Raw genomic sequence first — 13,065 nt, forward strand, 5'->3', positions numbered from 1 at the left:
AACGACCTGGTTTACATTTTAATTGTGTGATGAACTGTGGCGTAATGCGCCACCTAGCGGCCAAATAAATGATAGCATCCTCAAGGCGCTGTTGCCTTGTGCATCTTAGATGAGAAATGATTCCTCAATCTAGAGAGAGAACACTGCAGTATGGTGAACAATGCTGCGACTAACAGATTGATTTACATGGACCACATTGGTTACTTTGTCCATACCCAGTGGCTGTATTCCAAAAAGAACCCATGTCAGAGGCAGCATTGCGTGAGCTTAGAATGATAAGGTTCTATCTCCGTTTAGGGCAGTTCAGAGATATTGAGCGTCAAAGTTTTTACATTCCATTACGTTTTGTGAGATGGAACCTTTGTATTTTATGAATTACTAACTCAAAAATGTCAACATTTTAAAAAATAACACCACACAGGCATTAATAAACACCTAATGGATCAGATTATGTAAAAACTCAATTTTGACAAAAATGGAGATAGAACCATATAATTCTAACGTCACGATTGGCTGAACAGAGCCAGAGTCGTAAGAAACGTATGGGGGCAATTTGTTGTGACGTCAAATACTTGCGACTCCAGCGTGACAACTTTGGTAGTCGACAGTCTCGAGTCTGCCATGCGTGGACTGTTTTGATAAGTACATTTAGTTGAGACTCACAACTCATAATAATACTAATAGTGTATTATTAATCAAGAATACAACAGACTCGTTATGGATGAGTCTATGGATATATCCGGGGCCCATGACGAATCTTTTGGAATAGAAGTGATTCTTCAAGAGGAGGGGGGCAGAGAAGCACCAGCGTGTCCTCATGGTAACGTCCAGCACACCTACTGATGTCTGGATCTAATGGACAGACTTATTCGTGGCAGTGTTTTTCGCCATCCCAATGCAATGACAGTTTAAATATTTTGTTTCTTCATACATGTGTGTTACTGCTAGCTGTCTGTCTGTCTTCATGTGTGTTACTGCTAGCTGTCTGTCTGTCTTAATGTGTGTTACTGCTAGCTGTCTGTCTGTCTTCATGTGTGTTATTGCTAGCTGTCTGTCTGTCTTCATGTGTGTTACTGCTAGCTGTCTGTCTGTCTGTCTTCATGTGTGTTACTGCTAGCTGTCTGTCTGTCTGTCTTCATGTGTGTTACTGCTAGCTGTCTGTCTGTCTTCATGTGTGTTACTGCTAGCTGTCTGTCTGTCTGTATGTCTGTCTTCATGTGTGTTACTGCTAGCTGTCTGTCTGTCTGTCTTCATGTGTGTTACTGCTAGCTGTCTGTCTGTCTTCATGTGTGTTTTTCATCACCCCAATGACAATGTAAATGTTGTGTTTCTCCAGGTCCCACACTGCTGTTTGAGAAGAGCCGCAGTGGAGAGGAGACAGGCCGCAGGTTCTATGCTTGTTCAGCCTGCAGAGACAGAAAAGACTGCAACTTCTTTCAGTGGGAAGATGATAAGGTTTGTCAGTCTGTTTCGTGGACTTCAAAGGCATGACAATGGGTCTAACTGTATTATGAATACGCTTTTTTTCTTGTCATCGTCTCATCAGTCCTGTAGATAGACCGACATGATTTTTAGATCGTCTGATTTCAATTCAACTTTATTGGCCATGTGCAGTGCACTAGGAACATGACTTGGTATTCTACCATGCTGAACAAGCTACAGTAGTACATACAACAACAAGACGACAACACAACAATACTCAAGACACAATATATACAGTACCAATATGAGTGAAAAAATATACTGTACAACTTAGTGCAAAAGTGCAATGATCAGGAGTTATTGAGGAGGGCTGTGGCTTTGGGGAAGAAACTGTTCAAGTGGCGTGATGTTTTTGACCTGATGGCCCTTTTTTCATGTCTCTGATTGATTGCAGGTGTCAGAGGTCAGGCTTCTGGCAAGACAAGAGGAGAACCGGTCCAAGAGGCCCGCTTTCACCCACCAGGAGTACTGTTCCAGGTTAGTCAAACCTCAAGTCTCACATTTCACTGCATTGGGAGAAGATAAATCAATGGCTTTGCCGAAACTAGTGACCTTAATTCTACCGTCAGTGCCCTTACCTGTTTCGGAATCACGTAACCCAGTTTGGAAAGTAGCCACGTAGGCTACTCCCCATCAGACATATTCTCCGGCAACACAAAATATCCAAAAGGCTATAAATAAATCAAACAAATATCTATACAGATTAACTTTAATACCCAAAGCCGTGGCGGAAAACCTCAAGCATGGCACACAGCGTCGCAATTGCATGTCAACATACTGCAGTCGTGTGTAGCTAAACAAGAGAGTGACTGGCTGGCTAAATGCCATAATTGTAAGTGAAGAAGGGGCAAATGTAATTGACATGTGTTCGAATGAAGTCACCAGCTCCGGGAAGCCATTTCTACGATACTCCCATCTCCTTGGCATATGGAGTGTCATGTTGCGCAGGAGGTAGAGCCGGCGTCTAATGATCGCAAGGTTTGCAGATCGGCGGCTCGATCCCCGACTGGCCACTTGTCGAAGTGTCCTTGGGCAAGACACTGAATCCCAAATTGCTCCCAATGAACGGGCCGGCACCTTGCATGGTAGTTTGCCGCCATTGGTGTGTGTGTGTGTGTGTGTGTGTGTGTGTGTGTGTGTGTGTGTGTGTGTGTGTGTGTATATGTGTGTATATGTGTATGTGTATGTGTATATGTGTATATGTGTATATGTGTATATGTGTATATGTGTATATGTGTGTATGTGTGTATGTGTGTGTGTGAGGCTGTTGTAAAGAGCTTTGGAATAAGGCGCTATATAAGTCAGTCAGACCATGTACCATTTACCATTTATGTCGGAGCTACCTCACCACCTGCAAAAATGTTTATCTCCAATTCTATAAAAAAACGACTTTCTTACTTGAATTCCTCCAGGTTCAGAAAGTTCTCCATCCTGCCCCTGAGCCAGAGGAGGTTCTGTCATGACTGCCAGACCCTGCTGCTCCCAGCGGAGTGGGCCGCCCACACGTCTCACAAGGTGCTGACTGATGACCTCACCGAGGCCCGGCTGACCAGGCCCAGCAAGCTGCTGCGGCCCCTGGAGAACAAGAAGCAGAACGCCCAGTACCTGTTCACCGACCGCAGCTGCCACTTCCTGCTGGACACCCTGGCTGCCCAGGGCTACAGGAAGGTGCTCTGCGTCGGCGCTCCCAGGTAAGGAGTTATTTGGGATTTGATCTGATCTGATCTGATTGATTGCTTTAGATTAGGTTTAGAACTGTTTGTCTTGCAACATTACAGCATTATCAGATGCTGATTATATTGATTATTACATAGATGTGCCTTAGGCTGGTCACAATAAAAGGCTCTAAAATGTGCAGTTTTCATCTTCTAAATTTTCTTCTCAATTCTAAGTGAAGAGTGTCAGGGATTCTGGTAATACGTCTGTTGTTAGGGTTCGTTTTTTTTTTACTCAAATAAAGTATGATTGATCATCATTCATTGTCATTGTTTCTTCCAGACTCCACGAGCTGATCAAGGTCAGGAACCAGGAGGGCAAGAGTGACGCCATGAAGAGTCTGTTACTGGACATTGATTTCAGGTGAGTTTTTTTATTGCAATACAACACAGAATCTTTCACTGCTACATTTTCTTTGTTTCACCACAGACAGACAGATAGACACACACAAACAAAGCGACAGCCCACGAAACCCCACGCTTTATCCAAAGCGCTTTACAACGGCCTCTCATTCACCCATTAACACACACATTCACACACCGATGGCGGCAAGCTACCATGCAAGGCGCCGGCCCGCTCACTGGGATAAATTTGGGGTTCAGTGTCTTGCCCAAGGACACTTCGACATGTGGCCAGCCGGGACTCGAACCTCCGATCTGCCACAGCCACATTCACGGAGCGTCGGGGTCACACACGGCCATGTGTTCAGGATACACCTGCCCCTCCGCCGGCCGGAGGAAGCGGAACACCGGGTAGACGGGCTCGGTGAACTGGTGGTGGGCCCGGTCGAACACGGGCGTCAGCGCCGCCGAGAACTCCTGCAGGACACTCATGGCGTCGGCGTCGTAGAACGCCAGCCTCCCCTTCTCGTAGTCCACCCACACGCCCACCCTGCCCGGCGGCGGGCCCCCCCCTCCCCTCCCCCCCGCCGCGGCCACGCCCCGGTCGTTGTGCCAGGCCGACAGACGCCCGTCGCGGAGCTCCACGCACCACGAGTTCCGGTTGCGGCCCAGTTTTGCGCCCTTGTCCCGCCCCTTCCTCTCCAGGCACCCGTAGGCCACGCCCACTGCCCAGGCCGAGCAGCAGCGCACGTCCGCCTCCCAGTAGCTGCGGCCGGTCGTCACGGAGACAGAGCCCAGGGCGCCGCAGACCTTGTCGAACTGGAGGGGGTGCTCCGGAGGGGGCCGGGCGGAGCCGAGGAAACACATGCCCCTCCCCTCCGGCGTCACGGCGATGGAACCGTGGCAGGTGTGCCGGTCGATCGTCACGCGGAAAGAATCTGGAACGAGAGAGACGCTTCTGTGACTTAGTTTCTAGCACTATTTGCGGTAATTAGGCGGTTATTATTCAGTGTATACGGCTTGGCGGTGGAATGGGTAGAACGTTAGTTACCCAGCAGCATTGTCTTCCTGTGGAGCTGGGCTTTCAGGTCTTTGGAGATGGTGCGCAGCGTTCTCAGAAGCTTCTCGAACCTCTCCTCGTTCAGCCGGATGTCCGCTTCTGAGGAGTCGGGCTTCTTGTGACTGCCGGAAGACACACAGGTTTAGTGTCAGATTTATCTCTTAATAATAATTACAGTCGGTTTGTCGTCATTAAGGTGAATCTTACCTGAGATTATCAGGAGGATGATTCTGGAAGTGGATATGAAAAGGGTTAGAGTTAGGCCTACATAGAAAAATCGTCACAGCACCAACAAATACTGTCCTGATATTCAGATTATCTTTCTTTTTTTTTCTTTTATCAAGTACTATTTCAAGTGGTGTACTAATGTGATATTTCAAGAGGGTGTACTAATATGTGAGATACTTTCGCACAGACCAAATGCCAAACGTCTACTAATTCAATTACGAACGTCAGCGGTTCGATTCAAACCGGTCACTCGAACCAAGGGGACCAGACCTGTGTGTCTGTCCCTCCACTCTGCCCCAGGGCTTTCTGGGTAGCGGCGATGCGCTTCTGGACCTGACCCAGGTGCTGGTCCCAGTCCTTGAGGACCTGGTCCAGTCTGGAGCTGGTCTCTCTGCGGTCCAGCTCCAGGGAGTCCACCACCGCCTGCTCGTCCCTCGTTAGGAGGAACCTCATGCCCTCGAAACGCTCTCGTACCTGCTGCTTCATCACCTCTGTGTTCCTCTTCATCACAGAGAGAGGGAAGGGAGGAGGAAGGGAGGAAAGGGAGAACAATGCGAGGTTGAAGACTTGGGGATATGTCTAGAAGCAATTTGTCGAACACTCAGCCCTACACAGTTGTAGTAAAAGTAAGTAAGCCTTGAGAACTGATGGTTCTCGAGCCTAACGGCCCATAGGAGCCTGTTTCCGTAGCGTGAGACGGCTTGATGTACAAGTACAACCCCTGGACATGACGCTGGTACATTTAGCTTATTCCTATCTCCATGTTACACAAGTCTGTTGTACTCACGGAGAGGTCGTCTCTGCGTTTCTTCAGAGACCGGACGTGGGCCTCGCTGGTGGATCTCTCTGCCTGTAGTTCCTCCAGACGTCTGGACAGTTGCTCCTAACAGGCAGAGGTGTGAACAGGACAGTTTTTACAATCCCGCTTAGTCAAAGGAATCTATGTGAGGACACAGAAGCAGATATTTCCGTTAGCATTGTACTAGGGTCTTTTTGTTAGCCTATATTACCTCAGAGAGTTTTGTGGGAGCGGCGAGTTTGCGGAGCAGCTTGGGAGAGCGCGGGTACGGCTGGACGACCCCTTCTGCGGTGGAGTCTGTGGGGGGCAGCAGGGAGCCGTCCTGTAGTACACCCTGGTGGTCAGAAGGGGGCGCCCTGACACCAGTCTGGGGCCAGAGAACAGAGCAGGGAGACACCGCGGGTCCCTTAGCAGCTGATGTGGGCTGTTTTGCTGCCATCTCTGAGTGATAACAGAGACAACGGCATGTTTATTTGGATACACTCAAGTCTAGTCGCAGCCAAAGCACATCAATTACTGAATGGAAAGTCTAACAGCAGAAATCAAATGCCTCGTTCTAAAATAATTGGGATTGATTTCAAATTCAAGACATTTGTTTTATGGCAATGATTTGAAAACCAGTTGATATTTAGAAGAAGCACTATACCTCAAGCTGTAACATTTATCTGTCTGTCTGTCTGTCAACGGCATATTTATTTGGATACACTCAATTCTCGTCGCAGCCAAAGCACAACAATTACTGAATGTAAAGTCCCAAGCCAGTGCGACTTTGACATGTGTTGTCAGTCAGTCAGTCTGTCTGCTGTGGGCTATACGACTGTATTTGAAACCTGTTCTCCTGGTTAGGGGAACACTGGTATGCACAGTCTCAAGAGACTTTTCTGTCCAAACATGCCGTTTCACATTCACATTCTCACAAGATTTACACTGTACATGTTATTCAAGTCTTGCAAAAAAACATATCTAGTACAAAGAAAAAGCACAATGAAAGCAATGCGTCTTAATAGTTCGTAATCACCCTGATGCATGCATATCCTTAAGAATTGATTACTACTTTTTGAACACAATTTAGCCAACGCGCTAGTATTGTTAAACCGTAACTGTTGTGCCGGGTTAAAGGAGAATAGCTTCCATTCCTGTGCATTCAATCCTAAACCATACTGAGTTGGTAGGTTATACTTTGATAAGAGCATATTTGATACTCACTCTGTGCTTGACCTCCGATCTGATCTCTGGGTCTGTAAAGAACACCGAAACGGGCATGTAGTCAGATAACAAGCTGGAGCCTGCCCCCCCAGGGAGGGACGGAGGGAGGGAGAGAGAGAGGGAGGGAGAGAGGGAGGGAGAGAGAGAGGGAGGGGGGGAGAGTCTTAAAGTGTGTCTTAAATGCCCTTAAGTATTTATCAAAAAAATACATATCAAAAAGGGCATGTAGTCATATAACAAGCTGAAGCCTGAGCGAGACTGAGACTGAGTCTTAAACTATAATAATGTGGTTTCTTAATTACCCTCTGGAACGCCCTCCCCAACCACATCAGACAGACCAACACCCTCCCAACATTTAAACAGGCCCTCAAAACCCACCTCTTCACCAGTTAACCCCCCTATACTTTCTTTTCTTTTTTTCTATCTATTATTACTACTCGATCTTCTCAGTTTGTAAAGCGTCTTTGAGTGTCTAGAAAAGCGCTATATAAGTCTAATGTATTATTATTATTATTATTATTATTATTATTATTATTATTAATTGGACCAATAGGAGAAGCTGCAGGGATCATCACTCAATGGTGCAACGCCCGAACCCGATCAGGCCTAGTCCTGATGATCACATAGTGAATCAGAACGTCATGTGCAAATACGTTATTTATTTATTTTTCCTTCCAACTCTCAGGTACGCCCAGTTCTATGGTCAGGAGGAGTTCTGCCATTACAACATGTTCAACCATCACTTCTTCGGCGGGGAGGTAAGAGTCAAAAAAACCTTCTGGTTGTCTCCCGAACGGAGTTGTGTGTTCCCGCCCTTTTTAGAGCGAGCGTCAATTTACAAATTTTTATAAACACAGGCGCCGAGCGGGGTCCTCCAAGCCTTCCTGACCGAAGCCGACGGGCAGAAGGTTGTCATGGTGACCGACCCTCCGTTCGGGGGTCTGGTGAAGCCCCTGGCCAACAGCTTCTCACAGATCTCAGCGACATGGAGGAAACAGCAGAACCCTGGTCAGTGGGGGTCCTGGTTCTGTTCCCCCAAATCAAACGCCTCGTTCTGAAATAATCATTGGACTGATTTCAAATTCAAGACTTCATTTGTTTTATGGCAACGATTTGAAAACCAGTTGATGTTTAGAAGAAGCACTATTACCTCAAGCTATAACGTCTGTCTGTCTGTCTGTGTGTGTGTGTCTGTCTGTCTGTCTGTATGTCTCTCCAGAGAGCAGTGTTGAGGAGATGCCCATGATCTGGATCTTCCCCTACTTCTTTGAGCCACGCATCCTGGAGTGCTTTGCCTCCTTCACCATGCTAGACTATCAGGTATTTATTTATTTATTATCAAGTTTTATTTTTCCTTGGTTAAGTGTAAGTTCTTTACATTGTATGAGGTTGGCTCTCTCCCACCTCCACTACTGACCGTGTACACTGACGGCACTCACCTGGAGATGTAATGAACTCATCGTGTGTGGCTTTATTACAAGTTAGCGTACAAGGTCATAGTCTCACTCTTATGGTTCTTCTCCTAGGTGGACTATGACAACCACCCTCTCTACAAACACGGCAAGACGGGCAGGAAACAGTCCCCGGTCCGACTGTTCACCAACCTGACGCCACGGGATATCGTCCTCCCTAAAGACGAGGGCTACCGGTACACACACACACACACACACACACACACTCACACACACACACACACACACACACTCACCGTACCTCGATATAACAGCATTATTTATCACATTGAAACGATGTCGGGAGTCAGCCCAGTCATATTAACGCCACAATAAATCTAAGACAGAAAATATGCTTTGTCTTGGCTTTGGTTTGGTTTAAAAAGTGTTTTAATTTCAGTTGAGAAGTATCGGCTGTACAGATGAATCTTATCTGTCTTGTCTTTGTTGTTACCGTGTTCCCTTTTTCTAGATTGTGCTCGATCTGCGAGAGATACGTGTGGTCGGAGAACAAGCACTGTCCCAAATGCAACGTCTGCCCCTCAAAGGTACCGTGTGCCCAGTCGCCGTTGTTGTCTGAAGAAGTGATCTGAAAGACAAGTAGAGTACTGGTACTGTTACTATTACGGGGACGGCTGTGGCTCAGCCGGTAGAGCTGGCGTCAAATGATCGCAAGGTCGGCAGCTCGCAGCGGTTCGAATCCCGGTTGGCTATGTGTCAAAGTGTCCTTGAGCGAGGTGCCGAACCCCTAATTGCTCCAGGGTCGCCTTCAATGGCTCTGACCCCCTTGCCTAGAGCATAAAATACATTTTGTTGATAAAGCTTGAATCCCTTTCCTTTCCTACTAAACTCTACTGTCACATGACCCGGGTGGAGAGATCATAGTGGCAGTGAATTTGCAGACCCCGTGCTTCATAGTCTGGGATCTCTTTCTTCATAACAGAAACCCTTTTTGATTCTCTCTCTCTTGTTTTCCAGGATGGGAGAAGGTGGAAGCATTGCACGGAGTGTGAGAAGTGTGTGAAGCCATGTAAGTGTGTGACTCCTAGTGAGCTGAGCTGGACAGACTGACACACATGCTCTCAGTCCCCTGTGTTGTCCCACATGAGACAGGATTCACAACCAGGAGCATGACAATATGTGACACGTATCTGGTCAATCGGTCCACAAGTCGGCATCCGATTTAACGTTCAGAGTTTTCTTTCGAAAAACGTCAACACGTTTCAGCGTTGTCGAAAATCAACGACACGCTCGCTAGTCAACTAACACAGCTTGTTTTGTGAGCCTGCTAACAATGTAAAGTAGTGTTCTAGTTAACTAGGTAGCAGTGGGGGGGGGGGGATTACTCACTGAATCCATTGCGTTGCAGTGTTTTGGCTCGACTAGCGAGTTTGTGTTTCTCAACAACTTCGAAACGTATTTCCGTGTTTCAAAATAAAAGTACAAACATTTTGATTTGGTTGCCGACTTGCGGCCCAAACGACCAGACCGTGTCACATATGAGATGACCTCCTCCTCCCCCCAGCTCAATGCTTCTTTCTTCCTACAGGTTTGTGTTATATGAGTAATGACCTGACTGGCACTGTTCCTCTCCCCCCCCCCCCCCCTCCAGCCTGGAAACACTGCCAGTCCTGTGCTCGCTGTGCCCTCCCGGACCACCCGTGTGGTGAGGAGAATGGCCCGGGGGGCTGCTTCAACTGTGGCAGCCTGGAGCACAAGCGCAGAGCCTGCCCCCTCAAAGACTCAACCAGAGTCAGCCACAAGAACCGCAAGAACCAGAAGAACCAAAAGAACCCGAAGAAAGGGTCAGTACACCTGGCTGGGTCATAGACCTGTATACACCTGGGCCCAGTTGTTAAAAACGTTTAATCTGGATCAGAATGATTCCGATTCTTTTTTGCTATCCAGGATATCAGATCTATCTGGCTGACTGAGTCGTATCAGCCAGCTCGATCTGATTCTGGATAACAAAAAAGTAATCAGAATCATTCTGATCCAGATTAAAAGTTTTGAACAACTGGGCCCTGGAGACAAATGGGGGAAATCTAATCTTAGAATGTATTTTATTTTATTTTGTATTATATATATGTATAATATATATGCAGATATGTACAACACATAGAAACGGTGTGAGAACTTGAGCATTTGAAAACTAACGAATTAAGATTCGTTCCCATAATACCATGTGCCTGTTGCAACATGCAGGTTTGACACAGCTTGTTCAGCGTTCACTATTGCGTTTCTCATTGTTTTTTTTTTGTGTCTGTTTCTGTCTGTCTGTCTGAACTCGCTCTGATCTGTGTGTCAGTGGATCAAACGCCAAGCCAGGCAAAAACCGGTCCAAACACCCCTCAGGGAAAACCAAAAGCAAGAGGTCAGGAGCCGCACGCAGGAACAAGAAGACTGCCTGAGTCACGTGACCGCTCTTATGCTGCCCCCCCCACCGTATGGGAGATGTGTGGATATACATGTTTTGACCGTATAGAGATGATGTTTTTATGTCATAAATACATAAATAAAAGTGTTATACGTCTATGGTTATGCTCTCTTTTCTTTAATGTCATTTCACTGTTGTTGTTGTTACATTTTTGTAGCGCTGTCATGTATGTCGGACATTGCATTGAAAAGGCTGTTTTGCCTATTATTATAGTTCCATAAGATCACAAATCCATATAACAAAAGAAGATAGACAAGTCAGAGAAATGTAATATATTCCAACCTTGAGGCGGACTTTTACAGAATTGATTCTTATCTACATTCTTTCCGGATTTAACTAATCTATTTAGTTCCTTCCAAGGAAAATGAACTGCAGGCCGCAGTACAAACAATGGAGGCGGTTTCTAGAACCCTCCGGGAAGTTCCTCTACGTCTCTGGTTACTGAATATGAATGAAGGGGCCTATTCTGGAATGGTAGCATGGAACACAAACTGACCATGGTTGATGTTTGGGGGGCGGCTGTGGCTCAGGAGGTAGAGCCGGCGTCTAATGATCGGTCTGCGGTTCGATCCCCGGTAGACCAGTTGTTGAGGTGTCCTTGGGCTAGACACTGAACCTCAAATCTCTCCCGATGAGCGGGCCGGCGCCTTGCATGGTTGCTTGCAGCCATTAGTGTGTGAAGGTGTGAATGAGAGGCCGTTGTAAAGCACTTTGGAAGAAGGTGCTATATAAGTGCAGTCCATTAAGTTTCTTCCTGCCTTTCTAGTTCAGGTGTCAGTTCCTTTGTTAGCCACCAGATGGCAGAATGACACATTTGTACACTTGAACGTCACGGATACCGTTCCCTGTGGACTTCAGTTTGAATGAATGAATGAATGAATGGTCTTTATTGTCATTGATATAGTACAGGTACCAAACAACGACATTTGGGAGGGGGGGCTCCCCTGGTGCTAGGAAAGAAAAAAAACAAGAAGGGAAAGGAGCTGGTTTACATAAATAAAGGCTATGTACACTATCCACTATACTATACTGTACAAATAAAACACTGTGCTGTACTCTATGCTATGCTATACCTATTCTAACATTTCCTATGCTCTGCAACCTTATGTACCCTAGGGTTGTCATATTGCACATAGTGTTATTGCACATTCATTTAAAGTGTCGCAGTTTGCAGGCTTGAAATGTACACATTTGTGCCTCAGCACTACACCTGACACTACACCTGATCCAGCAGCTGCCATCAATCCGTCCAGACTGTCCAGGGCCCAGAACCTAGGTCTTTGCTGTGTTCAGGGCCTGGATGGCCCTGGGGTAGAAGCTGAGCTTCAGTCTGTTTGTCCTTGCGAACATGGTCCTGTACCGCCTGTTCGAGGGCAGCCGAGCAAAGTGTTCGTACCCAGGGTGGGATGGGTCTCTGGAGATCTTGGAGGCCTTCCTGAGGCAGCGTGTGTTGTACAGCTCTTCCAGAGAGGGGAGGGGGGCGCCGGTGATCTTCTGGGCCGTTCTCACGACTCTCTGTAGCGCATTCCTCTCTGCGGCTGTGCAGCTGGAGAACCAGTTGCAGATGCAGTAGGTGAGGATGCTCTCCACTGCGCAGCGGTAGAAGGTCACCAGTATCTCCTGTCTGATGTGGTCTTTCCTGAGGACTCAGGTTGTTAACCTTGCAGTTTGTTTGTTGTGTTCCACTTCAGGCCCACCACCTGAGATAAATAGGTTGTTGTCACCATTGTTATGCTAAATTAGTGTTTAAGTCAGAAAATTGAATTAACTAGTTCTGGTTTGTGTCATTGTCATCTACTGTATCTGCCTGTGTTGAGTGATGTGTTTGTCTGTGTTGAGTGATGTGTTTGTCTGTGTTGAGTGATGTGTTTGTCTGTGTTGAGTGATGTGTTTGTCTGTGTTGAGTGACGTGTTTGACTATGTTGAGTGATGTGTTTGTCTGTGTTGAGTGATGTGTTTGCCTGTGTTGAGTGATGTGTTTGTCTGTGTTGAGTGAGGTGTTTGTCTGTGCTGAGTGATGTGTTTGCCTGTGTTGAGTGATGTGTTTGTCTGTGTTGAGTGATGTGTTTGTCTGTGTTGAGTGATGTGTCTGTCTGTGTTGAGTGATGTGTGTGTCTGTGTTGAGTGATGTGTTTGCCTGTGTTGAGTGATGTGTGTGTCTGTGTTGAGTGATGTGTTTGTCTGTTGAGTGATGTGTCTGTCTGTGTTGAGTGAGGTGTTTGTATGTGTTGAGTGACGTGTTTGTCTGTGTTGAGTGACGTGTTTGTCTGTGTTGAGTGATGTGTCTGTCTGTGTTGAGTGATGTGTTGAGTGATGTGTTTGACTGTGTTGAGTGATGTGTTGAG

The 13,065-nt window shown here is 46.8% G+C and overlaps 2 protein-coding genes across 2 annotated transcripts; one reads left to right on the forward strand and one right to left on the reverse strand.

The window, feature by feature from the left end:
• The first annotated feature begins 703 nt into the window (after nt 1-703).
• On the forward strand, nt 704-10,759 carry zcchc4 (zinc finger, CCHC domain containing 4). The gene is made up of 13 exons (XM_080543939.1): nt 704-820; nt 1,337-1,455; nt 1,877-1,959; nt 2,895-3,173; nt 3,481-3,561; nt 7,518-7,590; nt 7,690-7,840; nt 8,052-8,152; nt 8,359-8,480; nt 8,756-8,831; nt 9,262-9,313; nt 9,896-10,088; nt 10,592-10,759. Exons 1-13 carry the CDS (start codon nt 718-720, stop codon nt 10,692-10,694), a joined length of 1,536 nt encoding a protein of 511 aa, XP_080400065.1. The 5' UTR covers nt 704-717; the 3' UTR covers nt 10,695-10,759.
• LOC308169761 (E3 ubiquitin-protein ligase TRIM62) lies at nt 3,870-6,889 on the reverse strand (the record flags this gene model as incomplete). The annotated part of the gene is made up of 7 exons (XM_080544499.1): nt 3,870-4,477; nt 4,591-4,721; nt 4,807-4,829; nt 5,098-5,328; nt 5,615-5,710; nt 5,838-5,993; nt 6,833-6,889. 7 exons carry the CDS (start codon nt 6,887-6,889, stop codon nt 3,870-3,872), a joined length of 1,302 nt encoding a protein of 433 aa, XP_080400625.1.
• Nucleotides 10,760-13,065: the final 2,306 nt, after the last annotated feature.

The sequence above is a fragment of the Nansenia antarctica genome, assembly GCF_963989245.1.
Source record: "Nansenia antarctica genome assembly, chromosome: 13".
Lineage (NCBI taxonomy): Eukaryota > Metazoa > Chordata > Actinopteri > Argentiniformes > Microstomatidae > Nansenia > Nansenia antarctica.

Bases quoted from the DNA above. Each gene is read 5' to 3' on its own strand.
- zcchc4 (XM_080543939.1), top strand. From the start codon at position 718: ATGGATGAGTCTATGGATATATCCGGGGCCCATGACGAATCTTTTGGA. The intron at 1,960-2,894 runs GTTAGTCAAACC...GAATTCCTCCAG, and splicing joins CACCAGGAGTACTGTTCCAG to GTTCAGAAAGTTCTCCATCC. The intron at 3,562-7,517 runs GTGAGTTTTTTT...TCCAACTCTCAG, and splicing joins TTACTGGACATTGATTTCAG to GTACGCCCAGTTCTATGGTC.